Below are 14669 nucleotides of genomic sequence, written 5' to 3' on the forward strand. Positions count from 1 at the left end.
AAAATAAATTAAAACACAATCAATTAAGCTCAAAAGCCAGCAAAAGAAAAAAAAAGTTTTTGTCCTGAAGTTTTTTGAGTCCTTGAGTCTCGTAAATACGCCAAGTTGTTGTAAATACAGCATTTTATATCTAAATTCAAAATGTACGATGTCCAAAATGGCCAACATATGAAAATTTGGTATCGTTCGACTCAGTATGCAACACTTGATCTAAAGAGACAATGTTTGTTATTTTTGGTTCAAGAGTTATAAGCCAAAAAAAATCAGTTTTTGCTATCTCCTGACCAGTAGGGGACAGTGTGCCAAAATACTGCATTTGATCCCAATCCTTCAAAGCATTGCAGAGATTCAGCCTCAAGTTAAATTTTTTGCGTTCTTGGTCTAATTCATTGAAGCACCATTAAAAAACGGTTTGGTTTAACAAAATTCTGTGAATAATTTTTTTGTTGTGAGTGCCATTAGATGATGCAGGCCAATTGTCGTGCAAATCGGACACACGGCCTAGGACGAGTTCGAAAAAGTACGTTTTTCAGAAAATTCTAAATGGTTGAAAAAATGTCTTGATGGAAAATGATGTCGCAATCGATAAGCAATATAATAGGTGTGGGTGAGAAACAGAGAAATATTTAAGTAATTTTTACTCTAAATCTCCACTTTTATGTTTACTTCAGATGTGAATGTGAAACTAAACATGCACCACATGTGACTTTCAGATGTAAAAGTGAAAGTGGAGATTTAGAGTAAAAAAAACTTTTTGACTGTTTCTTCCCCACACCTATCATATTGCTTCTAAAGAAATAGATTTAACAGCTGGAGTCATATGGATTACTTTTATGTTTCCTTTATTTGATTTTTGGAGCTACAAAGGTCTGATCACTACAGGACCAACAGAGCTTATTCTTCTAAAAATCTTAATATGTGTTCTGCAGAAGAAAGTCACACATCTGGGATAGCATGAGTAAATTATGAGAGAATTTAAATGTTTGGGTGAAATTTCACTTTAAGCTCCTCATTCAAAATCTGGATAAATGCGGTCATCTCCTCCTCCATGTTGATGCATTTAGTTTTGTAGGCTATGTTAATTTAATAGCCAAAATATTTGGAAATATGTGAGAAAAAAGTTTATTTTTTCAGTAACACAGCACACATGCAATGTACAAATCATGCAATTTTGTAATGGTTGAAACATACAGTTTTTCAAATTGAGTTAATTGCTTAAATTATAACAAAAGTATGACATGGTATGAAATTGCCCCAGTAAAGGTACAAAAAAATTCCCCATGAAATCAAATATTTATAATGGAAAAGTTGATTTCTGACCCAGGAATCCATTTGACCTGTACAGGAATTTAGGTGAGTTTGTTCTAAAAATGTAGACATTGATTTAACCACTGGAGTCTTATGGATTACTTTTATGCTGATTTATGTTATTTTTGGTGCTTCAAAATTTTGGCACCCAATCACTTGAATTGTATGGACCAGCATTACATTAATACTTCTCTTATAATTATTTTGCATTATTTTAGCTGTAAAGTTGGCATGCTGTGCCTTTTTTGTCACATCTGTTGTGAAAGACCACTGTAGTTCCAGCTTCACCCATTGGGAACTGATTTTAACAGACAAAATTATCAATCTCCTTTTACAGATTGTTTTTATTTTACATTTTAATAAAATGTATATTTTGTATTATTTATTAATTATTCATATTTAGTTAAATCTATTAAAAAGTAAAAATAATAAAAGAACACACATGGGACACAAATTACAATGTTGCCTGAGAATTACAAAATTACTATTTTTTCCAAAAGCCTTCTTTGTATTCTATTAATCACAGCTCCTTCATTTCAAGTACTTGAGGATTGTAAAGTTCGATTGTGACATTTTCTACAACAACTTACTAAAACAGATCTATTAGGTCATGCAGATTGCTTCCTTTTTATGTTTCGGTCTGTGCTGGTGTCCCTGATTATGCTTTATTGGTGGACTATACAGAGGCTTCAACAAGCTCAGCGCACAATGCCAGCACAGCCTGCTAACCTGTTTAGCCAAGCTAAACAAGTCTAAATGTAACATACTAGTGCTAGTGAACATTTTCTGTGTGTGCTTTGTGCCTTATCACCTGGAGAGACTGACTTACACATTTATCAAACCCTTGCTGCATGACTGTATATCTGCACAGGTATTCTACATTCTGAAGCAGATGACTGTGCTGCTTGATGTACGAAATGTCTCCTTGGATCCAATTATTTACTTTGTCTTTTGCAAGACCTTCAGGGCCCAACTTAGACTTCATAAGAGATTTTACAACTAGAAACCATAAAGGAAGTAGTAGATAGAGATAAAGGTGAAATGTATAATTATAAAATGAATAATGCAATGGCAAAAATTAGTTTCCCCAAAACTCCCCCATCTTCCTGTGGTTAAACCAGTGATGGAAACTTGACTCACACTTAACTTTTCAGAGCATGAACCTACGGGTCCTAATGGACTACGGTCCGTTGCATCACAAGTACAAAGATATATGAGGTGAGTGTAAAGGGATAAAAGGGAAAGGAGCAGGCAAGAACCGTCTTGACAATATAAATATTTTAATAATAAACTGAACCAAAACGACAAACACGGACACAAGTGTCAGGCCGTGCCACATTCCTCCCTCGTTCTCTCAGGTCGGGGAGCCCCTGGTGATGTACACACCCCGGGAAAGTCCAATGTGGAACAGGAGGGGACTCCAGGCAGCGGTTCTCCCACACCAGGCAGTCGGCCGGGAGCCCCTCCCCGCTCACGGCTCAAGCCCAAAAAAAAGACCAAAAAAAATTTGTGCTCATGCACTATATTCCAAGTTTTATGTAGCAATCTGATATCTTTATGCGAGGAACAAACATGTTTACATTAAGTTGTTATTTGCCAACATGATCTCATTGTACATATATTTGCCTATTACATTTTTGAAGTGTTAATTGTTAAAAGTGGTTTGGTTTGGTTTAGGGGTAGGGGTGAGGTTTGGGGATGTAAAATGTCTAAAATCGTTAATTAAATTATACAAATATAAATATAATAAAAAGGATTTGTAAGTATGTTAGCATTCCTAAAACTGTACATACATAAACATGTGTACATTTTAGATACTGTCATTAAGTCTATATTGCATATTTCAGTATCTATCCATCTATCCACAAAAATATACATGTAAAAAAAAAAAAAATGTTACATACAGAAACCTTTGAATAATAATGAGATCGTGCTGTACTTGCTAAAATGTTCCCCTCCACTGAAGCTCTCAAACCTCATCTGCGTTTCTGTAAATTCAAACATGGCGCCTCACAATATGTTGCCAGGTTTGTGTGCACAAGCATGAATGAGATTAAAATTGTTCCAAAACAAAATTATCTGAACAATGTTTTCCACATTATTTTATATCCCCATATCAATTTAAGATCGGGCTGTGCTTGCTAAAATGTTCCCCTCCACTGAAGCTCTCAAACTTAATTGCGTTTGTGTAAATTCAAACATGGCGCCTCACAATATGTTGCCAGGTTTGTGTGCACAAGCATGAATGAGATTGAAATTTTTCCAAAACAGAATTATCTGAACAATGTTTTCAACATTATTTTATATCCCCTAATCAATTTTAGGATCAACATCTGAGACAAAGTTGATACATTTATGTAACATGAACTCTCCATCCTGAACTATGAAAGAGCAACCACTATGAGCAATACATTTTCATCTGGGCTAGAGCAACAGGGGGAGGAAACTGTTTGTGTTTACACATATAAGTGGAAGAACCTCCTGCAGTGCTGAGCAAGTATTCAACCACAAGACAAACTGAGCCATTCTCTCAGTTCCTGTCTTAGTGCGAACACCCCCTTCATCTGCAATATCATGTTAGACTCATCTCTGCTATCTGATTCTGCACTTCTCTCTTATGAAACATACTGACTCAGAACATTCAAGTAAGTTTAATTTTATGGTGGAAAATGTTTGTAATTAATCAAATTGTTTCATTAAATAATAGGAAAGGACAATTAGACATTTTAAATGTTTTTAATATAGCCTATTAAAGACAAAACAATAGGAAAAAATATTATGAATACAAACATTGTTTTGTTGTCCAAGAAAGGGGCAGAATGGTAATTTTTAAATCTCTTAAAAAATTTAAATTTTCAAAATGTGAAATTGTTATTTAAATCTAAAATTAGGGAGATTAATTCAGTTATGTGACATTTTATGATGTGGTTTATTTCATGTAGAAAAAAAATAAGAAAACAAAAATGTTTTTAGATAATTAAAAAATATATATATTTTAATTGCAATGTATTTTTTCAAAACATCAAAATATACTCTAATTCATACAACTGAGTTATGATTTATAAAATCTCATTTTATGATCTTTTCTTCTGATAATGTCTTGGTTACTGTCGTAACCTCTGTTCCCTGATTGAGGGAACGAGACGTGGTGTCGATGTAGTGACACTAGAGGTCGCTCTTGAGAACCCCAAACACCTCAGATCTTTGAGAAAAGGCCAATGAGAATTGGCGAGTGGAATTTGCATGCCTCTCCCCTGGACATAAAGGTATAAAAGGAGCTGGCTCGCAACCACTCATTCAGGTTTTAAGCTGAGGAGCAAAGACAGGGTCCCGGAAATTTCAGCGGGTAGTACAGCATTGTGGCAAAGGGGACATAATGTCTCGTTCCCTCCATCAGGGAATGGAGGTTATGACAGAAATCGAGATGTTCCCTATCTGTCACTCACTCGACGTTGTGTCGATGCAGTGACAATAGGGTTCTCTATACAAAATGCCACAACAGCTGAACTGTTATGTGGACTGCTGATGCAGGTGCAAGCAGGCTTCTGCATGCCTAATAGCAGATGCACTCGGACTGCATGTAGCCTCCCCCAATGCAACAAAAATGTCATATAGTTCCCCACATCCCTGTGGGGGGAAGAGATGTATCTAGTATGGGAGCAGGTCATCCAGCGCCTGCCGTGGCTTTTCTCTCTATGTATTCTCAATGTTTTCCACATTATTTTATAACCCCTAATACATTTTAGGATCCCCTAATCAATTTAAGATCAGGTGGTGCTTGCTAAAATGTTCCCCTCCACTGAAGCTCTCAAACCTAATTTGTGTGCGTGATAGCAGATGCACTCAGACTGCATGTAGCCTCACCCAATGCAACAAAAATGTCATATAGTGGCTTTTCTCTCTATGTATTCTCTCCATAGAGTACTTTTTCTGAGGGGGCCTTTTAATGCTCATTATATGCATCGGAAAAGGTGTTTTTTCCTTTCCTATTCTTTCAGGGGAAAAAAAAACCCATGGAGACCACATTCTGCCTGAAGAGGAGGATAACATATGGCAAATACGTTAAGTGGGCTCAAAGCAGCACATGGAAGAGGTGGGACGGTAGGTCCTGCAGAAGAAGAGAAAGCCGCTGAAATGCGCCGTATATCCAACAGCAAATCGCTTCTTAGAGGTGAATGGACCGGCAGAGGATTTAAGCTCGCTAAACCCAACCGCTCGGCTTTTAAGAAAAAATCAGAATGAGTGGTTGCGAGCCAGCTCCTTTTATACCCGTATGTCTGGAGGAGTAGCATGCAAATTCCACTCGCCAATTCTAATTTTTTCAAAGATCTGTGGTGTTTGGGGCTCCCAAGAGGGATCCCTAGTGTCACTACATCAACACAATGTCGAGTGAGTAACAAATAGGGAACTATGATCTTATTAATCAACTATATTTAGACCTAAATTGCTTTATGGAATTTTGAGGAGGAAAAAGTACAGATAATTCTCCGAGCTTTGTCAGAGAGAATCTATAAGTAAAAGTACACATTTGCACATCTAGCTGATTAAAAATAGCAAAGTTCTTTAAAACATGTTATTGAACAATTGTTTGCCATATTTCCAGTAAGCTGTTCCATAATAATTACTTTAATGTATTGCTAAAACAGAAGTTGATTGATAATTGACATAAAGACTGAATATGGTTAGTTGAATCACTACAGTAAATCCAATGAACTGCTATTGGATATGAAAATAATTTGTGGAAACAGTCGGTTTATCCAAAATTGTTTAGCCTACAAATGCAATCAAACATTCCTTAAAATCAAATATTTAAATTAGGGCTGTTCATTTAATGCATTAATTTGCATTGATTAAGAATAATTATAAAAACATTTATTAAATAAAGATTTAACGCAATTAATAATGTCTTCAAGGTGCACTCAGTACTTTTTTTCCCATTAAAAAAGTTTTACTCCTAAAGAAATTAATTAGTAATTTTGAAACATATGTATAAACTCATGACCACTTACAAGAGATGATGAATCTAGCCATTTCAGTAACCTTATAAAAGCTGTTTTATTCTACATGGGGCAGGCTGCCATTTTGGAATAAGCTGAATACTGCTCACTTAATCTCAGTAAACGTCTTGTTAATGGACAATGGAACCACTCTTGGATTAAATTAATCATGTATGATTGTAAATAGTGAATTTCTACAATGGCATCTGTAACTATTAACTTGATTTTGAATGATGCTGCATCCACAACACTAGGTGTCACTGTAAGTCCAAGATGACACAAACAAAAATTCACTGTGTGCACCTTTAAACATGAACAAATTAATGATTTTGCAAATCCCTGTCAGCAGGGGACAGAAAACGCAACGCTCAACTGAACAAGCAACAAACCACAATTACTAGTGTCCATTCTTTTTATGTTCTTGTGGACTTGGTTGACATCATCACCCACTTAAAAAATAATAATAATAATAATAATTAAGTGGTTGTTAAATCTATATATATCACATATATCTCTCATAAATCACACATCTCAAAACTCGCATAGATGTGTTTTAACACATGTCGCCCTCATGTCTTCCGAGATCACATTTTCAAGGTAGTTGGGCAAGTTCTAATTTTCACAAAAACGCAAGATAAGAACATGTTCGTAGTATTGAGAAACATCTATTGAGAGCAGACTCCACAAGATGATGATGGGTTCTTGCATTCAAACACAGCTGGCAGAGCACAACTCCAAATTCAGTGGTCTTGAGATGTGTTTGTACAAGCTGTGTTTATGACACAACACAACAAAAGTGAGACGCTCCAAAAACATCTGATGCATGTTTACATAGATGTGTCCTTAGAAAAGCCCTTAATATAAGTCTATCTTAGACAGATAGACAAATTTATTTCCAAAATGGATTGCTGTGAACTGTAGGTCAATGATAGACTTATGTTTAATGATTTGGAAATAAAGTATATATTGCCTTTTTGTCTAATCAATGCTTTACTCATCTGCAATGGTATTGTAATGTATATTAATCATCTGAATTATTATCTTAATATTTTCTTATTATATGTATAAGTATTTAAATATAATACTTTTTTAATTATTTAATCATTATAAATTGCAATCTTTTTATTTGGGGGCCTTTCTATGCAAATATATCAATATATATGTAGTTAATTCTATGAATTATCCGGCATATCATGTAATTAACTAGATGAGACACAAAATGTTCTGAGTTTGAAAGTGGATCCAGCCCCTAAAAAAAAAAGCAATTTTAGAACACACAGACTCTGACCTGCTTTTTTGAGTTTTTCACGAGTTTTTAAATTCCAATGTTGTAAGTGGGACTTTGACTTTTTGAGCACCAGCAAAAAGACCTCTAGGGGCAAATTCAGTTAACAGTTGTGCTTCTTTTGCATGTGGTATTTTGGTGCTAAAACGCTGCATCGTATTTACTAACCACCAGCAATCTGGTTACAGAGGTGCAATCAGCTCTGAAATATCGCTGCATCTTAATTATTTAAAGTCAATGTTATTTTTTTCAATGCAAACACATCTCCTTTCTATGTAAATTAGCCTCATTACAGATTGCGCTTCACTCACAGAAACTGCTAGGCACAATTTAAATAGTGTTATTACCACCTGATAAAGTAGGCGGTAAAGATTTTGTTCCAGGCTGGTCGAGCTAATGTGCATGTTCTCGTGTCAACTGACAGGCAATCTGTATCTAAAAGGTGATTTGCTCTTTTACCTGTGAGGACTTCCTTTTCTACACCTGTCATATTGGGTATTCCAATTTCTCCCATTCATTATAATATAAGTGCTGTGACTGGGGCTAAACAGTTTCTGGAGCCAGTAGTGTGCACTGAAGGGGGCAGCAGGGGAGTGAGCTATAGCCACTTTTTTCACAAATCTTTTCTGGTCATGCAGAAAAAGGGTGGGGTTTTAATAATTAAGATCATATAATTAAATAAAACAGATTAATATTTCTTAATAATCTCACAATAACAGTAACAATGAGTCAGTGTGAGATTTTCTTGTAAATCGTGGAAGCATTAAAGAAAATTAGGCAAAGGTGATTTTTACAGCACACGCTACAGCAGTTCGGGGTGAATTCCAATTCAAAGTGATCATCCTTATACCCTACTCACTGTAAAAGGCAGAGCCCTTAAAGAAGGTGTTCTAAAAGGAACATGGAATTGCTGTATGAATAATCGCTTCAGAAACAATCTTGTGGACGGGACCTTTGATAAAAGGATAATTTTCTCACTTTTGTTTGAAACAACCCTTTAAGTGGTATTCACGCAGTGTTCTTCAAGTGTGCAAAAATTCAGATGCGAATTTGCTCCCAGAATCATTGAAGTGGCGTTGCCTCTGACGAGTAACAGATCAGATAAAAAGTCCACTGTATGTACAGAAATGTAAAGTAAGTTCAACAAAAAGTAATACTTGATTGCTACCATATTTCCAGTATTACAGAGTTGCAGTGTAGGCAGCTTTAATAACTATAATGGACATTTTCTGGACATGTAGGATACCATGGTTACAATTGTTCTGCCACATTACTGCTGTAAGGTACTAAATATTAATCACAAACTATAGTAAATTAACATTACATTGATGTGAAAGGAAATGAAGTAAAAGTACTATAGAAAGTGTCAGTTTTATAAAGAGGGAGATGAGGTCAGAGTGGAAGCCAAAGATAGGCAAGGATGAGGTGAGGGAGCAGCGATGAGAGAAAGTGAAGAAAAGAGTGATGAGACAAGAAAAATATTAGCACTGTAGTGTTAACAGGTTAATACCATGGTACTGAATGATTATTATATTCATATTTCATGATATTTTCAAGGTTACTCCAAGGTAGATCATTCCGCCCATCCCAGCTGAGGTCTGTGCACTGCACGCCACTGTCTGGAGCTATTCATTCTTAGTGAATTTCTCCCTGAACCTTCTCAAAATACTTCCTTTTATCATCAAGCTAAAAAAGCTCTATATATTTTTTCTGTTTCAGATATGAACTACAGCAATATTACTCAGACAGCTTGGGAGAGCAATAGCACCAATGTCAGCAGTGTGTTTACACACCAGGTTTTGCCTGTGCTCTACGCTGTCATCTGTGCTTGTGCAGTCATCCTCAATGGACTTGCTGCATGGATCTTCTTCAGGCTTCCCAGTTCCACAGTTTTGGTGGTTTACCTAAAAAACATGGTGATGGCAGATGTTCTTATGCTGTTCACTTATCCCTGGCGAGTGGCAAGCGACCTGGGTTACGGTGGCTTACAGCTGAAACTGATAGTTTGTCGTTACACTGCTGTACTATTCTACCTCGGCATGTACACAGGAATCACATTTATGAGCCTCATCAGTTTGGAACGTTACTTCAAAATTTGTCTCACCAAATCTAGCATGTCTTCCCTTTTACAGCGTGTTCCAGTTGGAAAGGCTATTGCAGTGCTATCTTGGGCTGTTATGCTGTTTTGGATGCTGCCAAACACAATTTTAACTAACCAGCCGATTACAATAAAATTTTCCTGCATGACTCAAAAAAGTCCACTAGGGGAGCGCTGGCATGACATTTCAGCCCACTTCAACGTTGGAGTGTTTTGGGTGGCTTTCCTATTGATGGTGTTTTGCTATACCTCCATCGCTTGTCACGTGTACCGCTCATACAAAAGGGTGCAACAGGACAGCAGTAGAGCAGGATGGAGGTCAAATCGAAGCATTTTCAGCTTGCTGGCTGTGTTTATCATTTGTTTTGTACCTTACCATGTTTGCCGTGTGCCGTACACACTTAGCCAAAGGCCCAGGGTTGGTTTTAGTGGGCACAACCACTTCATTCTTTTCCAAATGAAAGAAGCCACACTCTTCCTGTCTGCTCTTAATGTTTGTCTGGACCCCATAATTTACTTCTTCATGTGTAGGACATTCAGAGAATCACTGCTACTGAAGATGTCTTCTCTAAATATTGAAAACAGGAGGCCTTCCATAGGCACTGGGCTGAGTATCAGCAATCTGTGAGTGAAGGAAATTGAGAGAGAGAGAGAGAGAGAGAGAGAGAGAGAGAGAGAGAGAGAGCACAGAGAGAGACAGAGAGAGACGAGAGAGAGAGAGAGAGAGAGAGAGAGAGAGAGAAAGAGAGAGACTTGTTGATTTAAAAAATATATATATTTTAAAACATTACTTTAAAAAACTATCCTCTTTATTTACTTCAATTTCAATTATTAAATTGTTCATAAAACAAACAAACATACCATAACAATAATAACCAATGAAAAACCAGACTACCAGATTCATGAAGCGTAACAATTGCTTTTTTAACACCCCATATCATTTCAAATAAAATAAAACATTTTGTTTGCTGATAATACATATACTCAGTAACTACTCAAGATTTTACCAATGATTTAAACAACAACATCAAGTCAACATTTTGGTTTTCATTCTTGTACTGATGGGATTTAAAAATAGCCAATTTAGCTTGTCCCAACAAAAAATTAGCAAGCTTACACTCACTTTGCCAAGAACGTCTATACCTATTTCCAAAAATAAACAATGTCTTGTTGAATAAAAACCCTAGTTTAGACATTATTCCATCAAGCAACACAAACAAAGGCACTAAATGAAAACAATCACAAAATAAATAAAACACATTATCAATATCATTAAAAAAATGACATGTTGATGAAACCAATGTATTAAACCTGGAATCAAAATTATTAGAGGCCACTGTACCATGAATGATCCTCCACTGAAGATCCCCACTTCTCTTTGGTATTGGAGGTTTATATAAATGTCTCCAAGAAGCAGTAACTTCCTCAGGGACAGAAAGATAAACCCTCCATTTACTATGAACCCTTTCCCTTAATTGTTTACAATGAGCATCTTTTACACATATATGACACAACATCTTTTTTCCAAGTGAAAAACCAAAGCCTCATACCCCTTCAACAAGAGAACCTGACCACTTTCATTCATTTCCAACATTTTGGGTTTAACTTTTAAAGCAGGAAAGGTCTGAGGCACTGCATCATTGTGAATAAACTCATTTAAATAGGACAAGAATTCAGGTGGAAATGAGACTTTAAAACTATTGACAAAACAATCCATAGTGCTTACTGATCTAAGACCAACTTGGTCAATGAGAGTCTGTACACTTTTCCATTGACTATTGTGTAAATGAAGCAAATCAATAATTCTAATTATTAAATTAATTCAGAACATTTGATTGTATTTTAAACAATGGATTAAAAAACCTAGGTTCAAGAATACCATAATGTTCATTGAAATCTCCTATCATCTTAAACAGTCCCCCTACTTTCAGAACAGATGCATAAAAATCAGCAAAAGACAATTGAGTTTCTGGATCATAGGACATTTCAATAAAAAACAACTGTCTGTCCAGCTTGACATTAGTCATATTTTGAAGCAAAATGAGGCTGAATGGTATCCAAGACACTCAATCTGTACAATAAAGTATCTTTTTCAATGTTTGCAATCTCATTGCCTTTATCTGTGACTCCACATGAATTAGTCCTTGTCCTCCATCTGCCACAGGCAGATAAAGAACTCCAGGTGGAAGTCAGTGATGACCATTCCAGAAAAAGTCAACAAATGCCTTCTGTATTTTTAAGAAGAAATCTTTAGGAGGGTTCAAAACTGTGAGTTCCCCTTCTGTCGCTCTCTCCACGTTGTGTCAGAGAAGCGACACTAGGGGTCTCTCTTGAGCACCGATATATACCTCTGTTCTATGAAAAAAGGCCAATGAGAAGTTGGTAGACGGTATTTGCATATCCCGCCCCCGGACATACGGGTATTTAAGCGGGGCGAATACGGGAGTTCATTCAGAAAATTTCTTCGGAGCCGATGGTCGTGTTTGCAGTTGCTGCGAGTTACACAACAAGTTCCTGCTATTCCTCTGACGCTCTGCTTGCTGTTGGACCTTACGGCGCACAACAGCAGCTTTCTCCTTCGTGCACGGCTGTGCATTCTTGCCCCTGGGCACTTCGACAGCGCAGATAAAAAAACTCTCACAAGTTTTTTTCATAAAAGAGTGATTTTATTAAAAGAGTAATTTCCTCTAAAAGAGCAAAACACAGCGGATGGAGGGTTCCGATCCAAGCCCACGCTGAGGACTCCCCTGGGCTGCCGCTTTCGGGCCTGCATGCCCAGGCTAAGGCCGACGCGCAGATGACCGACATGCTTTCCCGGGCAGCCGCTAGCGTGGGCTTGGATTGGAACCCTCCATCCTCCCCACAGCCATCACGGCTGGACGACTGGTTCCTGGGGTCCGGGCTCCGCTCACAGCCTCGCACCCCCCCCGTCCCATTCTTCCCGGTGGTGCATGATGAGCTGATGTCTTCGTGGAGAGTACCCCTCTCCACTCGTCACACCGCCAGCTGCTCATCCACCCTTGCCACCCTCGACGGCGGAACGCACCACGGATACACGGCGATTCCCCAGGTGGATAGGGCAGTTGCGCTCCACTTATGCCCTGGAAACCCTACCACCTGGTTGGGCCGCCCTGTGCTCCCCTCCCGGCCCTGTAGAGCAACATCCTCGCTGACAGCGAAGGCCTACAGCGCCGCTGGACGTGCTGCTTCCGCCCTGCATGCCATGGCTCTCATGCAGGTCCACCAAGCCAAGGCACTCATAAACATGCATGGGGTGGCCCTGATCCCGACATGCCGCATGAACTACGAAGGTCACTGCGCAGGTGCTCGGGCAGGCGATGGGCACGCTCGTGGTCCAGGGACGTCAACTATGGCTGAACCTGGTCGAGATGCGTGAAGCTGACAGGACTCGCTTCCTCAACGCCCCTGTCTTCCAGTTTGGCCTCTTCGGCGACACCGTCGAGGATTCGCCCAGCAGTTCTCCACGGTGAAGAAGCAGACGGAGGCCATCTCACACATCATACCCCGCCGCAAACCTGCCGCCCCAGGCCATACCCCGTCTGCTTGCCGAGGGCGTCCCCCTAAGGGTAGGAAACCTTCTGCTCCGCCTCAACCCGGGCCCAGGTCTCAGCCCCAGCATCGAGCAACCCGCGGGAAGCGCACGCCCCCTGTCTCACGGACCACCTCGAGGACCCAGAAGGCACCCAGGCACTCCTGAGACAGTCCACCCAGAGTCCAAGACGTTAGCTCCGGAGGTGGTAAGACCGCACCGTCCCCCGGTGGAGGGCCGGGAGGAGAATCTTGTGTTTTTTCATTTGCCGCACCCTGTAACAAGGGCTGCGGTACCTTTGTCTTTTCCTTTGTTTCTGTGTCATCTGGCCCGCAAATGCCATTCTCACTGCACTTTGCTTCCAGATCTCAACAGTCCCAGCTTCCTGAACATGGTACCCCCGCCCTCAGCCCCACGACTGTTCCCCAGCCGGCCGGTTCAGACGAGTCCAGAGGACGCCAACACCAGACCTCCTCCTCAGTCACGAACCCGCCCCCTGCCGGGTGCGTGGAGCAAGGTAAGTGCTTTGAGTCTATTCTCAGCACCAGAGCCTCGGGACGCTTCACTGCCTCCCAACGCCATATTACCTGTTCCACCCCGCTGCGAAGCCCTGCCGGGTACGTCCAAAATACTCGTCCCCTTAGTGCCCCTAGCACGGAGTTTAGAGGCGTGGCTCTCACTGCCCAACCCGTCATGCTGGCTGCACCGGACCATTCGACTCGGTTACGCAATTCAGTTTGCCAGGCCTCCGCCCCCTTCATGGGCGTCCATGCCAAGTCCCTGCGCGAAGAAATCGTCTCTCTCTTCAACTAAGAAGCAAAGACGCGATAGAGCCTGTCCCTCCAACCGAAACAAAGAAGGGTTTCTACAGCCCTTACTTCATTGTACCCAAGAAATGCGGCGGCTTACGACCGATCTTGGACCTGCGAATTTTCAACCAGGCTCTGTCCAAACTCCCGCTCAAAATGCTCACCCAGAATCAAATTCTATCTGGCGTCCGGCATCTAGATTGGTTCGCAGCGGTAGACCTGAAGGACGCGTACTTTCATGTCTTGATCCGGTCTCGACACCGACCCTTTCTACGGTTCGCGTTCGACGGTCAGACGTATCAGTACAAAGTCCTCCCCTTCGGCCTGTCTCTGTCCCCTCGCGTCTCACGAAAGTCGCAGAGGCAGCTCTTGCCCCGCTCCGAGAAGCTGGCATACGCATACTCAATTACCTCGACGATTGGCTCATCCTGGCCCCCTCGCGAGAGTTACTATGCGCGCACAGAGACCAGTTGCTCAGGCACCTCAGCCGTTTGGGGCTTCAAGTCAACTGGGAAAAGAGCAAGCTCACCCCGGTTCAGAGCATCTCTTTTCTCGGCTTGGAGTTGGACTCAGTCTCAATGTCAGCATGTCTCTCCAACAAGCGTGCACAGTCGGTGCTGGA

At 40.1% G+C, this 14669-nt stretch overlaps 1 protein-coding gene across 1 annotated transcript; it reads left to right on the top strand.

Moving 5' to 3' along the window:
• Window positions 1–3860: 3860 nt before the first annotated feature.
• Window positions 3861–10316, top strand: LOC127632181 (P2Y purinoceptor 14). The gene is made up of 2 exons (XM_052110772.1): window positions 3861–3953; window positions 9310–10316. The coding sequence occupies exons 1-2, from the start codon at window positions 3926–3928 to the stop codon at window positions 10314–10316; spliced, it is 1035 nt and encodes a 344-aa protein (XP_051966732.1). The 5' UTR covers window positions 3861–3925.
• The last annotated feature ends 4353 nt before the right edge of the window (window positions 10317–14669 follow it).

This window comes from Xyrauchen texanus, chromosome 38 (assembly GCF_025860055.1).
Source record: "Xyrauchen texanus isolate HMW12.3.18 chromosome 38, RBS_HiC_50CHRs, whole genome shotgun sequence".
Taxonomy (NCBI): Eukaryota; Metazoa; Chordata; class Actinopteri; order Cypriniformes; family Catostomidae; genus Xyrauchen; species Xyrauchen texanus.

Bases quoted from the DNA above. Each gene is read 5' to 3' on its own strand.
- LOC127632181 (XM_052110772.1), top strand. From the start codon at position 3,926: ATGAAACATACTGACTCAGAACATTCAA. The intron at 3,954-9,309 runs GTAAGTTTAATT...TTTCTGTTTCAG, and splicing joins TACTGACTCAGAACATTCAA to ATATGAACTACAGCAATATT.